Source organism: Suricata suricatta, chromosome 5, assembly GCF_006229205.1.
Source record: "Suricata suricatta isolate VVHF042 chromosome 5, meerkat_22Aug2017_6uvM2_HiC, whole genome shotgun sequence".
NCBI lineage: Eukaryota > Metazoa > Chordata > Mammalia > Carnivora > Herpestidae > Suricata > Suricata suricatta.
Window position 1 is genome coordinate 26,382,480 of NC_043704.1, and position 17,815 is coordinate 26,400,294.

Consider the following 17,815-nt stretch of genomic DNA (forward strand, 5'->3'; position numbering starts at 1 on the left):
TCTCTTTAGTGCGTCTTTTCAATGGCACCAGGAACAACAATGGTTTGGTGCAGTTCAGAATCCTGAGCACATGGCATGGAGCTTGTGCTGACAATTGGACCACCCAGATTTCAAATGATGTCTGCCAGTTGCTGGGACTAGGGTATGTAATTCTCCTGAGCTCTGTTTTAAGTGAGTCTCCAATTTTCTTATTGGTATCAAACTGGGTTTATTAAGACTTTTAAAATTTATAGAAGTTATGAATTTAGAAAATACATGTTAGCAAAAAGAAGAAAATAAAAATTTTGATTAATGTCATTCTCAAAAATAACCACTTTTTATGAACATGCTATAAATGTAAGTATATAGAAATACTGTATTATAAAATCATACAAAATATTATACTATTCTGTTTCATAGCCTACTTACATATGAGCATTTTTCATGTCATTAAGTTTCTATAGATTATCATTTTTAAGAAAATAAGATATTCTATATTATGCTATATCATAATATATATATAACTAATCACAAAGGTCCCTAGGGAACATGCTTTTGCTATATCTTTGCAACATCTCCACAGCAATGTTTTTGGAAAATCTGTAATGGTTTATTATTATGAGAAAAGACATGCAAAATTTCAAGACTTTTTCAAGATTTTTAATGCAAATAATAATTCCATATTACTGACTCACCTAAAATTTATTACACTTCAGATTACCAAATATATGATTTCATTTTTTACCTTCTAGTAATCTTAAAAGTAATGAGGTTTAAAATAGAAAGGAATAGTAGCAATAATTTGCTTCTTTTAAGTTGTATAGTCAACTCTAATTCAGCTTTCTGATTCGCTGGTGTTTGTCAATTGGGAGATTTAACCATTTTAGATTACACATGGTTATTTTGTCATTTGTAGGACTATATTATTTACCACTTTGTCATATCATATTAAACTATAAAGTCTAAATGTAGGAACTATGCCTAAACATTTATTGAAGTTAGAAATTATTCCTTATATATAAATATATTTGTGCATATAAATATAGAAATACCTAGCTGTTTAAATGCCCAAAGTTGCCCAACTATAAATCATTATCATTTTCTTCTGTCCTGAACTGGGGAATTTTGAATAAAATTAAAAAGAAAAAAACTAAAGTCCACATCCACACATATGGCTTTTGGGAATTCTCCCAACTATTCCTAGCTCATCAAAATCAAAGGTAATTGATTGTTTTTTTAATAAGGAGACTCCCTAGTTGATTAATAATCATATAGTCTTCATGCTATACACAGATTTTCAAAATTCATTTCAAAATAACTATCTTTTTAGCCCAAGACATATTTCCCACTAAGAATAATATTAATCCAGTGATTAGGTCTTGATGTGATGTGATCTGTAACAGATCTTTCATTTCTAATTGACTGGGAGAGTTACATTGTATACTAATGTCAGGCTGGTACCTAACCACCGCACAGAGGGATGTTACCATAGGAAAATATGCGAGGTCCTATTCAGGATATCAGAAATGCCCCATAATGTCTTGCAATTTGAACTGAGAGTTTTCAACTCTCTTTACCTCCTAAAATGCTATTAATTCAGATTGTGAACTCCCCAGTTTCAAGCCTCGTTCAGGTGATGTCAGCCTCATCAGGAAGACAATTCCTATAATGAGCAAAGGGAGGATGGGATTTGTCACCCATTATGTAAATAATCATCAATTTGATTTATGTGCATTCATCAGAAACTTCCTGCACTTTATATATATGATCGTTTTTATAATACATCAGAGCCTGTAACCTAACAAAAACTCTTTCAAAATGGGAGGCTTTGAGACAAGAAAGGGTCTTGGAGGAGGGTAGGCTGTAGAGGGAATAATGTTTTGATGAAGACTCAATAGAACACTGAACTGAGAGTTGTTTATTCCCACTTCAAGAAAAGCACTGGGTAAGTGGCATTGATTCCAGATTCCTACTTTAAGGCTGATTTTAGTTCAATAGTGAGTTCATACAGGTGAGGCCCAAAGAAGCTGTTTGCTTTCACTACTGAAGTTGTCAGTAATTCTTAGGAACTCTTTTATAGACTCAGGAATTTAGTAAGGATTAAGCTAAAGAGATTGGTAACTTGACCTTATTTCCACAAGTGATGAATCCAAATGATCTGGATGACGGAGTTTTCACTGTACAGGAGCTTGTGCTCCGATTCACCATCTAGCCAAGCATCATTATATGGTTAGAGACACTAGAGTGTTTTTTCATGCTGGTTGTGAATCTTCACTAAAATAGTTGCCTGGGAGATACTTGGGGTCAAGATGAATCACTTACAAAGACCAAAGGCTCAACATCCTCTTTGACAGAAGTTTTTAAAATTTAAATGGAACATGTTGGGGGATAGCATACTGCTGACTACTGCAATTGGCATGAGAGAAGTGTTGGAAAGGGAACATATATCTTACTACTTTTTAACAGTTGCTAATATAAATGTATTATTTTGATTACTCCTGGATCAGAAATTTAAGCATTAGCAACTATGTTGTGTCTGGTACATGGATGAGTAAAACATGGTTTTTGCTTCAAATACGGGGGGTCGACATGTAAGTAGATAATGACGATGTAACATGGCAAATGCAATATGCTATTAGAGAACCACTCAATTTGGGAATGCCAAGGAAGCCTTTCTAGAAAATAGCGTGAGCTGAGTGGATGACAGCCAATTCCGCACAACTCTATACTATCTATTTACATGTTTTTCTCCCAGCCAGATTTTACTGTCTAGTTCACTGACCTCATTTCCTATGAATCACAGCCCTTCCAGCAGGAGACGGGGACGAAGGACTAGATTTTTTAGTGTGTATAAAGCAAATAGTGCATCCCATTGCCTTAGATACAATATTTTTGATGAAGGTCAGGCGCTTGCTTTCTTCAGAAATGACTCAGGTAATCTCTGCAAAGACTTTAATCTTTGGGCCTGCACTTATTAAATAGTCTCCACAGTGCCCTGGTAATTGAAAGAAAGTGATAGCCTTAATGAGAATGTGTCTAGACTGGCGCATGGTAACCGAAAGAAAACTTAGTGAGTTTAAAATGATGTGTTTGGTACAGTGGAAAGTAATTTAGGAGTCAATTTATTAAAAAAAGCACTGTAGTCTCTCAAGATTATTTATGCAGATAGGGTACAAAATGCAATTCCCCAAAGATTCTAGTAAATCATATGAGGCAGATTTCATCAGCCTTCCCTCTTTTAAATGAAACATTTTCATTCCCTGCTATTTATAGCATGCATAAGTAAAAAAGTACTTTAGATAACACTTTCATGTCTCTGATCAAAGTATGAAAGAAAACACTTTACACTGATGCAAGAATAAATGTTAAAGAAACTTAGAGTAGTGATTTTTAAAACATTTCCTAGGAAAGCAATGACCTCGTTACTGATCCAATAAATAAACTATGAGGTTGACTTGCCTTGCTAAGCCATTAAAAACTAAAAGTCATTAGGTCTGTGCAGCTTCACAGAATTTAAGAAATATTAAGGTCTTAAAATGGAGGTCGTTATACATACTCCTCTTAGCTGTTTATGAGGAGGTGCTGGTAATTTTTAAACCCATAACAGTCGTGTGCAAGATACCCTCAGGTTGAGCCTCTCATTCGCGAATCCCAAATAAGAAACGGAATTACTGCAAGTTCTTCTATTTCAGAGGGGTGGGCGTGTGTGTGAAATGTTGCCTTAATAAGCCTTCCAATTAAACACAGCATAATGATTTAATATCCTATGTAAGCACCACTGCAAATCTGTATCCACAATTTAACACTGGGTCTTAAAAAACTGAAACATAGAAAATATCCAACTCGTGTTTCATAGTCGTTTTAAAAATTGGTAGGCAGAAAGTGTTCCTCTTCTTGCCCATATCTCCAGTCATTGTCTCCAAATTTTCAACTATGTGAAAAAAGCCTTCACATAAAACAACAGCAAAGATATGGGAATCAGTAGAATAAATTTAACTACTGCCTTCTTTAAATGATTTTTTTATTTGCTAACTTCAGATAGACATAATTAAATACTATTTTCTGTATTTTTAATTTTTAATTTGCAAGTTCAACACCAAAGGAAATTTTTACTGTGTTCTTAGTCATTTTCCTAGGTGGGATGGTAGGAAGGGCAGGTTATGGGAAAGATGGTGGAAAAAAAATATTTTACTTAGTTTAACTGACCAAGCTAAAAAGTTCATCATTTGCCTGATGTACAAACTTTAACTCTCATGTTCTTCCTATTTCTTTTAATATTTCTTTCTTTTCTTTTAATATTTATTCATTTTTGAAAGATGGAGAGAGTACAAGTGGAGGAGGGGCAGAGAGGGAGACACAGAATCTGAAGCAGGCTCCAGGCTCTGAGCTGTCAGCACAGAGCCCAAAGCGGGGTTCGAGTTCATGAAGCATGAGATCATGACCTGGCCAAAGTTTGGCGTTCAAGCAACTGAGCCACCAGGTGCCCCTGTTCTTCCTATTTCTAACTAGGAATGAATTAACTAAAAATAGGTAAAAAGAAAATAATTATAGCAATGCACAGTAAATTTATAACTTTCTAAGATTCATATTACCAAGCTATGAAAAGCACAGTGGTTAGGAAATTCTGTCAGCTATAGGCAAGAGGGTGAAAGCAAGCAAACCAGGGACTTGTTTTTGTTTTTGTTTTACATTTATTTATTTTTGAGAGATAGAGAGAGACAGAGCACAAGTGGGGGAGGGGCAGAGGCTGAATGAGACACAGAATCCGCAGCAAGCTCCAGGCTCTGAGCTGTCAGCCCAGAGCCCGATGTGGTGCTCTAACTCACAAACTGTCAGATCATGACCTGAGCCGAAGTCAAACACTTAACCAACTGAGCCACCCAGGCACCCCAGCATACCTGTGACTTGTAATCCAAGGGCTGGATCAGCCGTTCTCAAATCTGGTTATATGTTAGAATCACCTGGTCTTTTTCCCAGACGTTTGGAGTCGGGATGGTTTAGGTCGCTGGCTTTCAACATAAATTTTTAAAGACCAAACTAACAGCATCTGTAAGCGTGGGATGCATGTACAGAAAAGCAAATTCTGGAGCTCCACCTGAGACCTACTTGGAGGCAAGTCTAGAGTAGTGTTGACAATGTGTGTTTGAATGAGCCCTTCAGGTGATTCCGATGCTAAAGTTTGAGAACCGCAATCTAGAGAAGACTTTCATAACCTTCTTTTGTGTATCATGGACACTTTTGGTGTTCTGCTGAAACTTACCAGCCTCTTCTTAGATTCATATATTTAAGTGCAAAAATAAAATACACATGATGAGAAAGGAAATTAACTACACTGAAAAATAATTATCAAAATATTCTAAGTATGATATGGTAATATGTATTTCTTTATGTAGTCTTCAATCTGATATGTTGGTGATTCTAATGATTACTGTAAGATGAAAAATGAGCATAAATGATATTTTTAGGTGTAGGTAGCAATTGCAATGTTTGTTTTGGTGACAAAATTGTAGGTGTTGGTATCAGTGTTGAGGTTAGTCACTTACAATTATGTAAGAAGGAAAGACTAAATTTCAATTAAAGATTAGTAAAAGTTAATATGTAATTATTTCTTTTCTACGTACAAACCTCTTTTTATCACGGACAACAGCACAGGATTATCTCCTCTCTCTCTGGTCCTCCCCCACTCGCTCTCTGTCTCCGTCTTTCTGTCTCTCAAAGGTAAATAAATAAACTAAAAAAAAAAATGGGTGAGATGGGCACTTGGGTGGCTCAGTCAGTTAAGCGTCCAATTTTTGTTCAGGTCATGATTTCATAATTCGTGGGTTCAAGCCCCACATCAAGCCCTGTGCCGACAGCTCAGAACCCGGAGCCTGTTTCAGATTCTGTGTCTCCCTCTCTCTCTGCCCATCCCCCTCTTGTGCTCTGTCTCTCTCTCTCTCTCTCTCAAGAATAAATATTTAAATAGTTAAAAAAATTAAAAATTTTGTCCTTCTTTTTCTTATTTCATTCTTCCTTATTTTTTGCTTCCTTCCTCACTTTCCTATTCCCTTCCTTCTTTTCTCCTTTATTTCCTTTCATATTCTCTTCTTTTCTTTATACTTTTACTTTTCAAAAGAATCTGAGATGACTTGTAACAGAGTATGTATAGTAAGATTAATAGAATAGTAGATGAAAAATAAATTCTGACAAAATCAGGAGGCAAATCTGTAAAACATAAAGGGTCAACACAATTACTAATATTTGCGTCTAAGATTTCTGAATACCTATGCAAAGAAGGAAAACATTAAAGAGGGCATCACTTTAATTATGAGAAAAGATAAATGCTACCAGTTCCATAGAGAAGACAGATTCCTCCTGACACTAAATTCTAAAGGAAATTTTGCAAGCATGTCCTTATAAGGTAGTAATACATTGCAAAAATATGTGCACAGAGAAAACTTCATAGTAAATATAGAGGTGTGTGTCGTATGCCTCTTCCTGAAAAATAAACTCCAATGGCAGCTAAAAAAATAAAGTTACGAATGAGTCAAAGATTTACTACAAAGGAGTAAGACCACCTTGCTCAAGAAGTTAACCATAAGGACCCTGTCTCTGGCAATCTTCTCTAAGTATTATTTCTTTAGCCACATTTGAGGTAGGAAATGCCAGGAATTTGTTTCCTTCCTAATATCATTACATCTGTAGGATAATGTAGAACAGCTACTAGACTGACCCATCAATTTCTCTCTTCCTTTTTTTTTTTAATGTTTTTTATTTATTTTTGAGAGACAGAGAGAGACAGCGCGAGCAGGGAGGGTCAGAGAGAGAGGGAGACACAGAATCTGATGCAGGCACCAGGCTCTGAGCTAGCTGTCAGCACAGAGCACGACGCGGAGCTCAAACCCACGAACTGTGAGATCATGACCTGAGCCGAAGCCAGATGCTCAACCGACTGAGCCACCCAGGCGCCCCAATACAGCAGCTTGCACAGAGGAGGAAATTGATTAGGTGACGATAATTTTTTTCTATGGCATTTTTCTTCCTGTGCATCCCACGAAATGTTAGGAGCAAAGTGAAAAAAAATCGAAAAATAATTCAGGTTACCTGCTTGCTAAGAGCTACCATAGTTCTAGGGGAGTGCCTACGTGTGTGCTATAAATATGATAAGAAGTAAGTGATTGTAGTTGAAGTGTGTCCAGTTCAGTCACACTATTTACCTAACAGCCGTACATCCTGACTTTTCTAGTAGGATGCTTTCCATCCTGTTTCTCAAGCTCCTTTCATTCATCCTTCCCCTGCCTCTTAACATGCTCTCCTCACCTTCTGCCCTGCCAAACCCATCCCCTTCTTTCCCTCCAATCTGAAAAAAAGAAGGTCCATCCTTCTTAAAACCCTTTTCAAACTAATCCCACCAGGCTCCATTCATTACCTAAACCTTTTGGGGTGTGAAATGAGCTACCGTGCCTGGCTGCAGTATTTGCAACATTTGTTATTATTCTTTTTAGCTTCAGTGTGTCCGACAGCTTAAAACGTCCCTACCTAAGCCTCTGCTTCAGGGAGGAATTCTTATCGCAGCAAATACAGTCTGAGGAGCAAGACAAAAGAGAGGAAACCCAAGCAGGCCTGAGAAGAGACACAGAAGATTTAATACAGTACAAGACGCCTCAGGACATCCTTCTTTTTCTCCCTAGAATTCATCTCCGAGTATATTTTTATACTCCATATATGACCTTAAAAATAATGATGGTGGGTTGCATTTATATGCTTCTTTTCTCACATAGAATAAGGATTTCCTGAAGCCAGGGGAGCCCTTTGAGGATGCATAACCTATAAAAATGGTAATAAAGGTTTAGAAATAGGTAGTCAGGAGGCATTAGCATGTCAACAAGGTAATGCTATATGAGCATGTTTCTACCTGATGCCAAATTTCTACAGATTTCAGACAGCTGTGCAAATGTGTGGTAGAGTTATCTAAATCTGCAGAGCTCAGATTTTCAGGGTTTAAAAAATGCAAATTCCAGTCATAATCTTGACAGAGTTCCTCTCTAAAAATTAAAAACTAGTTTTGTTGCAAGAAAAGGAAACTGAGGCAGGGAGAGACTCCGTGGCATGCTTTAATTGCAGAACTTAATATAATTTATTCTCTCTCAACAATTCAATTTTTTGTTGTGAGATTTTGCTTTTTGAAATTAATGTGATAATAAAAGGTTGCAAACCTTTTATTTTGCCAAGAACATTATTAATATATTTTTATTATCTCCATCATTTCTTAACATAATAAATAGTTTGTTGTAAACCTTCTCTGCAGTTTATATTCTGTTTACTGTCTATACAAACTGGAATAAATTGTGTTCAGTACAGAAAACGTTGAGTTGAATTTGGCAGGATTTGAAATGCAAGTAGTCGCTCTCAAATTAAACTCCGAATTCTAGCATCCAACACTGACACCTGGAAGTGTCTGTATGAACCGATAGCCTCTATAAAGCACGCCCAGGCTGCTGGCATCAGCATGTGTGACAAAAAAATTAATTACATGAGTACTTTTTAATCTTTTTCCAAAAGAACATTTCAATTATTCTATTCTATATTCTATATTCAAAACACTATATCTGTAGTATTAACTGCAGTCTGTTTTCTCAGGTGACTTTGAGAGTGAAAATGTAGAGAAGACAATCTCAGAATATAAACTGCGTGTCTATTTTTTTCAATATGCACATATAATCTTTATTTTTCCTCTGCCAAATAGCGACGTCACCGTGGGATGGCATTTGAGACTCCAAAAGTAGAAGAATTGGCATTTGCTAGATAGTCTTTATTTTCAAAGCTTTGCCTCTAGTCTTCTTTTCTCTTAGAATAGGCTTATGTTAAAAATTTACCTACCAGGGGCGCCTGGGTGGCTCAGTTGGTTGGGCATCGGGCTTCGGCTCAGGTCATGATCTCACAGTTTGTGAGTTCGAGCCCCACGTCGGGCTCTGTGCTGACAGCTCAGAGCCTGGTGCCGGCTTCAGATTCTGTGTCTCCCTCTCTCTCTCTCTGTTCTTTCCCCACTCGTTTTCTCTCTCTTTCTCAAAAATAAATAAACATTAAAAATTTTTTAAATTTACCTGCCAATCCCATCACAGTTTAATGCCTGTTGTAAATGTGTAATACTTAGATAGTAGATTTTTAAAAAACACCCTGATTTATAAATAACACTTCAATATTTTGTCACTTTTATTATGTCCTCATTTTAAAAAAAAGAAAAAAGTATGTCCGAATTTTGTTTTGAATTTCCAGAGACACCCTAGGGCATCTTCGAGGGGTCTGTATTAGAGGGAGCCAGGGCACCTGCCAGCTGGTCGGTAAGAGCACGCATAGCTCTTGCTCTCGGGGTCGTGAGCTGCATATACAGCTTAATTAATTAGAGAGAGAGAGAAGAGATGGAAGAAAAACAGGTAGAAAAAAATAGAAAACCATTAAATCCACGTCTCTGAGATGTATTTTTCATAAATTACTCTTCAGGATGTTCCCCCACAAAGTTATGAATATTTGTCAAATGACAAAACTAAAACAATTTAGTATTGAGTTTGATGTCCTGTATTCAAAGGAAAATAACCCACTGATTGGCGGAGTGCAGTGTCTCACACGCTGTGGAGCACACTTCCCGAGTGACTTTGGGCAAGAGGAAGTTTTATGGAGTGTTGGGAGGAGGCCACAGGGCATGACTGGCTAGGAGGTCAGGAGCTTCCCGGTAAGCCCTAGGGTAAAGTAAGGTGGCAGAGGCTGAGTTGCAAGACTGTGATTGGTGTATATTAGGGTTCCTTGACAATGAAGCTGCTCCTCAGTGTGGGCTGACACGTTTAGATTTGTGAAGTGGGCAGGGCCACTGTGGTGGGCTTCATTTTGTGGGTCCTAAAATACAAATTAACTTTATCAGTGCCTTTGTTATGCCCAGATTGCAATATCCCCAAAGACCAGAGACCACCGGGGAGACCGAGTCACGCACACAAAAGCAAAGGGCGTTTTATTATGGGCATAAGCTCAGGCTCCCAGACTTCACCAGCACAGTGGATCCGTGCTGAGAACCCCGAACAAGGGCTGAGCAGGGTTTTATGGGGTTTGGGAAGGGGGAGTCACATGAAGTTGTGACACAGGTACAGTGATCCAATCATTATCACATAACAGCATTGGTAGCCATTCTAACCATACACATTGTCCAGAGTGTTCATTACTTTTGGCAGGACCCAATCACAACATTTAGTGTTTCTTTGAAAATGACCAATTACAGGGTGGGCCAAGGACCCCCATGTGGGGTGAGTAACTGGTTAATCTAGTATTAAACAACAGGTAACTATCTATGGTTCCCATCTCCAGGCCTCACCCTTAGGAATGTGGAGGGTGTTAGCTGGCCTTTCCTGATTGGGTGTTACAAGGGTGGTCTCTCCTGCCTTGGGCAATGTGTAACTAACTGCCTGATAGTTTAAGAGAAACTGAAACTTAGGCCTTTAAAGTAAGAGGGGAAACTTAAAGCCTGTGATGGAGTCAGTTTGGTTCAGACCTGTGTCCTTTCACCTTAACATGATTGTCTATCAAATAACTAGAAATCATTTCAAAAGCCAAAAAACAGACCCCCCCGAACAAGTAAAAATAGATATTACATTTGGCTTTGACAGGGGGTCCCTGACTTCCAAGAGTCAAAATCACCTGAAGGGTACATTGACACATAGATGGCTGGACCCTCCTCCAGAATTTCTGATCCAGGAGGTCTGGAGTGGAGCTAGGCAATTTGCATTTCTCATACATTCTCTGGGGGCCATGCTGCTTGCCTGGAGAACACACCATGGAAATCCTTGGTCATGGAGAGTCAGGAACACAGAAAATTACCTAGAACAATGTCCAACACATGTAGGGATTCAGCAGAGTAAGGACACTGGCAATATGGCCAAAAGCAATAAAAGAAGAGATAAGTCTAAAAGAGAGAACGGAGAGGAGCTAAGACCCACCTTTGCAGCAAAGATGAACACTAATCAACCAATTCTAATGTTGTTTCTGGAGCCTCAAGCAATTTCAACAAAATGAGAGCGTCTTCAAATTAAATAGATATTCCTTGATAGTCTTAAAAGCCAAGTCTGGTGTGATGAATTCTACCAAAAGCTGCGACAATGGTAACATTCAAAGTCCTCTAAGATCTGTTGTGATGCACATTCTGTCTTCCCTAAATATGTGAGTTTGTATATATAATGTCTCTGCATTATAGTCCTTCCTGAGCCCAAGCATTCCTGACTTCTAGGTCCTCACCTGCCTTTTGTGAGGTCTTTCTGCCTATTCTGTTTTTATGAACTATAGCAAATACATTTTACATAAATACTTAAATAAGACGATGCTTCTGCTTCCCTGGAGGGAATATCTTGATCTTTAACAATAACAGTCATGGTACTCATTCTCGATTTGGCAAATTCACTTCAGGTGTCATTGATTTGTGTGCTAGGGTTAGTGTTATCTGTTTATAAAGTTAAAGTGCAAGATGGTGAATTCTGGGACATTAAATACAGGCTCCATTGTTCCAGGTCTCTGTTCAGTGGATGAAACGTACGAGACAAACACTTTTGTTTTTTTTTTAAAGATACTGTCCCATCTGAAAGAGACAGGAAATATTATCAACCTCTTTTCTCCTTATTGATCGTAACAGCCATGGGTGTTCCTTGGAAATTTCCTGCACGCAGACAGAAAAGGGCCAGTGTTGACTACAGACTGGGGAAAACATTGGACCTTCTTTTTGAAGATGCGATGGGTGGATCCTTCGTGTTATTCCAAAAAATAAGAACGGCATCGTCTCCCTGCTAACCAGTAGCACTTGGCAGGAATCAGGATGCTTCTAATAAAAAAGCATATTTTTATATGAGGATTAAAATACGGAATAAATAGGAGGCAGGAAACAAGATTAAGAAGTAAGAAGCTAAAAGTTTCCAGCTAAGCCTAAGGAAGAAGAAGGGCAGGATGATTGAGAGAAATCCTCAATTAAGTTTCACAGTAGAGAAAGGATAGAGATGCATGGATATAACATGTTTTCAGGATAAGAAAGACTAGAAACTTTATATCTTTTGTCACATGAAGAATGTCTCCTTCTCCATCCCACTCTGGCCCATGAGTTGAGAGTTGGAGGGCCAGGCTGCAGACTTCCGATTTAAAGCAGTCACGTAGCGTCTGGCTTTACATTAGGGCTTGTTAGACTTTGAATTGAATGAGATATCAAGAAAAAAGCAACATTTGGAAAAGTAAACACTGAAGATATTCTTTGTCTAGGTTTTCTCAGGCAACATGCATTTTTAAAAAGTTGGATTACACTCAACAGGAAAAAAGTTTAATAAATTATGGTGCAGCAATTTTATGAGGTTGCCGTTAAAATTGATCATTATGGAAATTATTGGACCACAAAGAAGAGTCAAATGAAAAAACCGTATACTCAAGTGATACAAGCACTTATTTTAACTTTGTTAAATAATTTTTGAGCATGCCAACAAGGAGCAGAGAGATTCTACAAAACTTTAAATTACATTTTTTGTCATTATGGACAATATTGATGTGTACCATCTTTTAGATAGCAAAACTTTTGAAGTGTTATATTAAAATGTTAATCTACTTTTTGTATGGAATCCCATAATTTCTTTCAATTTCTACAGTATTAAATAACTAGAATTTAAGGTTTTGGCTCTTGGTGTTTTTATTTTGTCTCTATGTGTTTTTCCCTAGGAGTGAAAACTCATCGACGCCAATCTTCTCTTCTGGAAGTGGACCATTTGTAAAAGTAAACATAGCCCCCAATGGCAGCTTGATACTAACACCAAGGTGGGTCTGTTCTTGGGCTAATTTGTACATGGACTGGAAAGAAGATAGATTTTGAAAGTAATCAAATTTTAATGCCACCACATACTAGCCACATAATCTTGGAAGTTATTTAATTGTTTTTATTATTCAAGTAATCTCAAATAGTACCTAACTGATCCTCTGATAATATCACCTAACCCTCATGTATATGGTAAGACAGTCAAATGAGATATCACATATAAAATTGTGCAGCACACAGATAGAGATTCAATAAGTACTTCCATATCCTTTCTAGCCTTAGAACCTTCAGACTCATAAACAAGTAAATCCCAAAGAAAAACATTCTGAGAGTTGGGATAACTCAGTCCAATGTTAGTCAGACTAAAGAGGGTGACACAAATTAGCTTTCAGGGAAAGAGAAGAGAGGGGCAAAAATCATGGTATTTAGCAAGTAGAACATGAATATTGAGAGAAGGGGTCCAGACTTCTAGTTATGCCTACATATTCTCTTAGGCTCTTTAAAATTAGGTTCATTTTTATAGTTCTTACTACTGTTTAAAAAGCAACCTCCTAAATCCCTGGGGTGCCTGGGTCGCTCAGTCGGTTAAGCGTCTGGCTTCGGCTCAGGTCACGATCTCATGGTTTGTGGGTTTAAGCCCCGTGTCGGGCTCTGTGCTGACAGCTCAGGGCCTGGAGCCCGCTTCCGATTCTGTATCTCCCTCTCTCTCTGACCCTCTCCTGATTGCACTGTCTCTCTCTGTCTCTCAAAAATAAGTAAAAAACTTACTTTATTTAAAAAAATAAAAAATAAATAAAAAGCAACCTGCTTCCTGTATTCAAAGACCTGGTTTAGCTTAGGTTATGTCATTTCTCCTATTTGGGCATGAATGATATTTTTTTGTTGTTGAGATTGGCTTTTGAATTTTACAGTTCCATTAAAGGCCAGCTGCAGGAAGGAAGACAGTAACTTCAAGAAGAAGCCATAACTACAGACAAAGATTTAAGATGTCATTGCTGGTACAATAGCTCGCAGTTTTTTTGGTGTACTTAATGGTGAAAAATGAAATTGTTATTATTCAGCTATTCCTGAAAAGTTATATCTGTGAGCTCAACCAGTAAAACAAATTGATAAAGGAATATTTTCAGTACCACGGACTTTGCAATTGAATGTTTTATGTGAATGTTTGCTGGGCCTTGACTGATATTAGTTTCATAGGGGGTGAAGCAAAGCATTATCAAATGAGACAGCAGATTTCTAGATTTCCTTATATCGGCATGTTTAAATTTACATTAGCATTAAAGATCTAGAGCGGTTTGTACACCGAAAATTTCTTTTGTTTATATCTTATAAACATTTAAGGATAAGAAAAAGAACAAAGGAGAAATATTTTTTAAAAATGCATCTCAATTGTGTGCATGTTTCAGAACCGAAGTTTGTTATGCCATGCTTATCAACAAAATGACAGTATCAGTGATGTCCTGATTGTATGCATGCTTTTGTTGTTGTATGTTTGCTCAACATTGCTCCACTCTAAGGACTTGGAAACTAAAACATGACCCGGACAGGACCTGCCCACAAACATGGCAGCCCCACATTCCTCTACTGGTTCACTCTACTGTGTAATCTACTAAATCGCCCAAGACAACAGCTCACTTTAAATAACAATTCTGGGAGGGGCTCCGTGAGTTGATCATCTGACTTTGGCTCAGGTCATGATCTTGCAGTTTTTGGGTTCAAGCCCCAGGTTGGGCTCTTTGCTGACAGCAGAGAGCCAACTTTAGATCCTCTGTCTTCCTCTCTCTCTGCCCGTCCCTCATTCTCTCTCCTCTCTCTCTCATTTAAAAAAAAAAAAAAACCTTCGGGGTGACTGGGTGGCTCAGTCGGTTAAGCCTCTGACTTCAGCTCAGGTCAGATCTCATGTTCGTGGGTTCGAGCCCCGCATCAGGCTCTGTGCTGACAGCTAGCTCAGAGCCTGGAGCCTGCTTCCAGTTCTGTGGCTCCTTCTCTCTCTCTGCCCCTCCCCCTCTCATGCTCTGTCTCTCTCTGTATCAAAAAATAAATAAAACATTAAAAAAAATTAAAAAAAAAAACTTAAAGAAAAGAAAATAAATAAATAGCAGTTCTAGAAAAGGTCAAGAAAGAGAAAGGATAGGGGAGCCTGAGTGGCTCAGTCAGTTGAGCATCTGGCATGAACCACACCCACGGTTCCTGGGTTCGAGCCCGTGTCAGGCTCTGTGCTGACAGCTTCCTGCTCAGAGCCTGGAGGCTGTCTTCAGATTCTGTGTCTTCCTCTCTCTCTGACCCTCCCCTGCTCATGCTGTCTCTCTCTCTCTCAAAAATAAATAAAACATTAAAAAATAATTGTTTTAAAGGAAAGCATAGCCAATCAACAAGAAGAAAGGCCATGTTGATGAGCATATATGGGAGAGAAATTGGTTTGTTTTGTCAATACGATAGATAGCAATCCACCCATTTATACCACAATAGTACTTAACCCCATGGGCTGAGAGAAAAACCCAGCATCCTGCTCTTATCTTCCTGTCCAGAGGACTCACATAGCTCTGATTTCAGGACCAAAGGCCGGGACAGTAATTCTGTCTCCAATCTCTAGAAATATACCTGGGCAAAGTGTGGATTTACTGCTCATTCTGACCAGAGACTAAGGAATTTATGTATTCCTCTATACTGAGACACTGCCTGTGTGTGTTTATGCATGAAAAGTCTGGCCAAAATGCATGGAGAATGAGGGGCAAAGTTCATGTCCATTTTCTGGTTAACAGTTACTTTTATTTAAAAGTTTATTAAGTTTTTCTGTGCTTGCTAAAAAGAATTTCATCAGTTTTGTCTATACCACAGAGTATTAGGCATCATTAATATCTAAGAATGTTGAGCCATTTTGAAGATAGATTTTCACTGATGAGTACTATAGATATAGAAAGAGTTTGGATGAACTTGAAAATATGCTAGAACCTACTTTTATCCCCTCCCCCCTTAATATATAATAGAAAGGGAGTTAATTGAGACTTCTTCAGGGAATTATGACTATATATTGGTATACCCATATTTAGGTAGATGCACATGCATGTGATGTGGTTTTGGAATGGGGGGATGGTCTAGAGCCCACAGCCAAGAAAAAATTCTTAAGACATCTTGGGTGCAAAAAGGTGATTTCATAAAAGGGTGGGGACGGGACCCATGGGCAGGAAGAGCTTGCCCAAGATTGTGAGGAGTGACTGATTATATAACGGGGAGCTGGGCGAAGTAAAAGCAAGGGGAAGTTTCCAAAAGGACTTTTATATGGAGGCTTAGCTATCGTCAGTTATTAAGACATTCAGGAGTTCCTGGAGAAATGTTGTACTCCCCTGCCTCAAGTACTGTCAACAGGCTGTAAGTTATAAGGACATTTTAGTTTATCTACCATTTCCTTCTGCCTTGGTTTCCCATATCACATGCACATTGCTTATTAATAAAATACAAGTACATTTTCTTTTATTCTAATTGAAATTACCTTCTATTCTAAATTATATGTCAGTTGGACAGGTTGAATGCATGTGGTTTCAAATAAGCCTTATCATGTATGTTCCAGAAACACTGAATTGCCCTGATTGTACTTGTGATCGCATACGAATCTTGGGTCTTGTTTTAGGTTTTTGTTTAATTTTTACCAAAAATTTCAAACACCTAAATAATATGCACAACAGATATAGTTAAATAATTAGATAGAAATTATTAAAATTTTATGTGTGTGTCTGTCCTGATTTCAATGTGACCAACATCTGCCCTGGCAGCATCAGGAAATAGTGTGGAGTACTTAATTCCTTGTATTATACCGACCTCTAGTGGTCAATAGGTAGAGCACATGTTTAAACTATTTTCCTTTGTTTAAATTTTTGTTTAAAACGGAATTCTTAGCTTTGAAAAAAGTTGGTATCCAAATATTTAAACAGGTAGTAAGCGCCTAATTATTTATGCCTACACTTTATCTTATATTTTCCTGTTTATATGTTTATCTCCCTTGAAAGCAGGGCTTGTGATTCATTAATCAGTGAATTTTTCTGAATGAGAAACACATTTATAGTTGTCTGATTAGCAAAACCGAGATATATTCTGTATTGTAGAGTGATGAAATACAAGGTTAGTTCAAGGAAACTAACAATTACTATAATTTACTGAATGTTCATTGTGTATAAGACACAATAATAATTCCAGTGCAAGCATTTTATTTAACTCCTCACAAAATTCCAACAAAGTAACTACTATTGCCCCCATTTTATGGATGACAAAACTGAATCCCAGGGACACTAAGCAACTTATCCAAAAATCACAAAATGTAAGTGTTAAAGAGTTAAGGGCTCAAACGGTTATATTTGACTTTACACTGAGGATTTTCCTGCTGTGCACATCAGCGTCCCCACATTTCATACAAGATACTTACATCTGAAGGTTAATTCTACTAAAAAATAAGATAATAAGATTAAAATAGATAAACTATTCTTTGTTTTAAAACATGAGGTGCACAATTTCTGAAATATAATTGTTCTTCTATTTCAGTAAACAGTGTTTACAGGATTCACTGATTCTGTTACAGTGTAACCATAAGGGTAAGTAAATATTTTGTCATGCTTTCTTCTTTCAAGCCTTCTGTTTAAAATTTTGAATAGAGTTGCTATATCACTATTTTGTGGTGGTCCACTAGATTTTCATAAGCAAAGGAAGTCCACCAAAATAAAATAGATGCTCTTTCTTCATTTATCTTAATAGCATGTGGAAAAAAACTAGTGGGTCAAGAAGTCAGCCCTAAGATTGTTGGAGGCAGTAATGCCAAAGAAGGAGCCTGGCCCTGGGTCGTTGCTCTTTATTACAACGACCAGCTGCTCTGTGGTGCATCTCTCGTCAGCAATGACTGGCTGGTGTCCGCCGCCCACTGTGTGTACGGGTGAGTGTGCCGCCGCGGGGTCCCCTCCCAAATGAGACGGCCGCAGCAGACACTGTGTGCGCCACTCCTGCAGCTCACAAAACCATCCCATCAGGGAAACGTTCCTGCTATTATGA

At 37.9% G+C, this 17,815-nt stretch overlaps 1 protein-coding gene across 1 annotated transcript in view; it reads left to right on the top strand.

Annotated features, from left to right (window-relative positions):
* The window catches only part of TMPRSS15 (transmembrane serine protease 15), a 115,404-nt gene that overhangs the window by 80,441 nt on the left and 17,148 nt on the right, over positions 1 to 17,815 (top strand). Inside the window, exons 18-21 of the mRNA XM_029938684.1 lie at positions 10 to 142; positions 12,688 to 12,783; positions 17,315 to 17,364; positions 17,525 to 17,699. Coding sequence (XP_029794544.1) covers positions 10 to 142; positions 12,688 to 12,783; positions 17,315 to 17,364; positions 17,525 to 17,699 — 454 coding nt within the window. The remainder of the gene's footprint in view (positions 1 to 9; positions 143 to 12,687; positions 12,784 to 17,314; positions 17,365 to 17,524; positions 17,700 to 17,815) is intronic.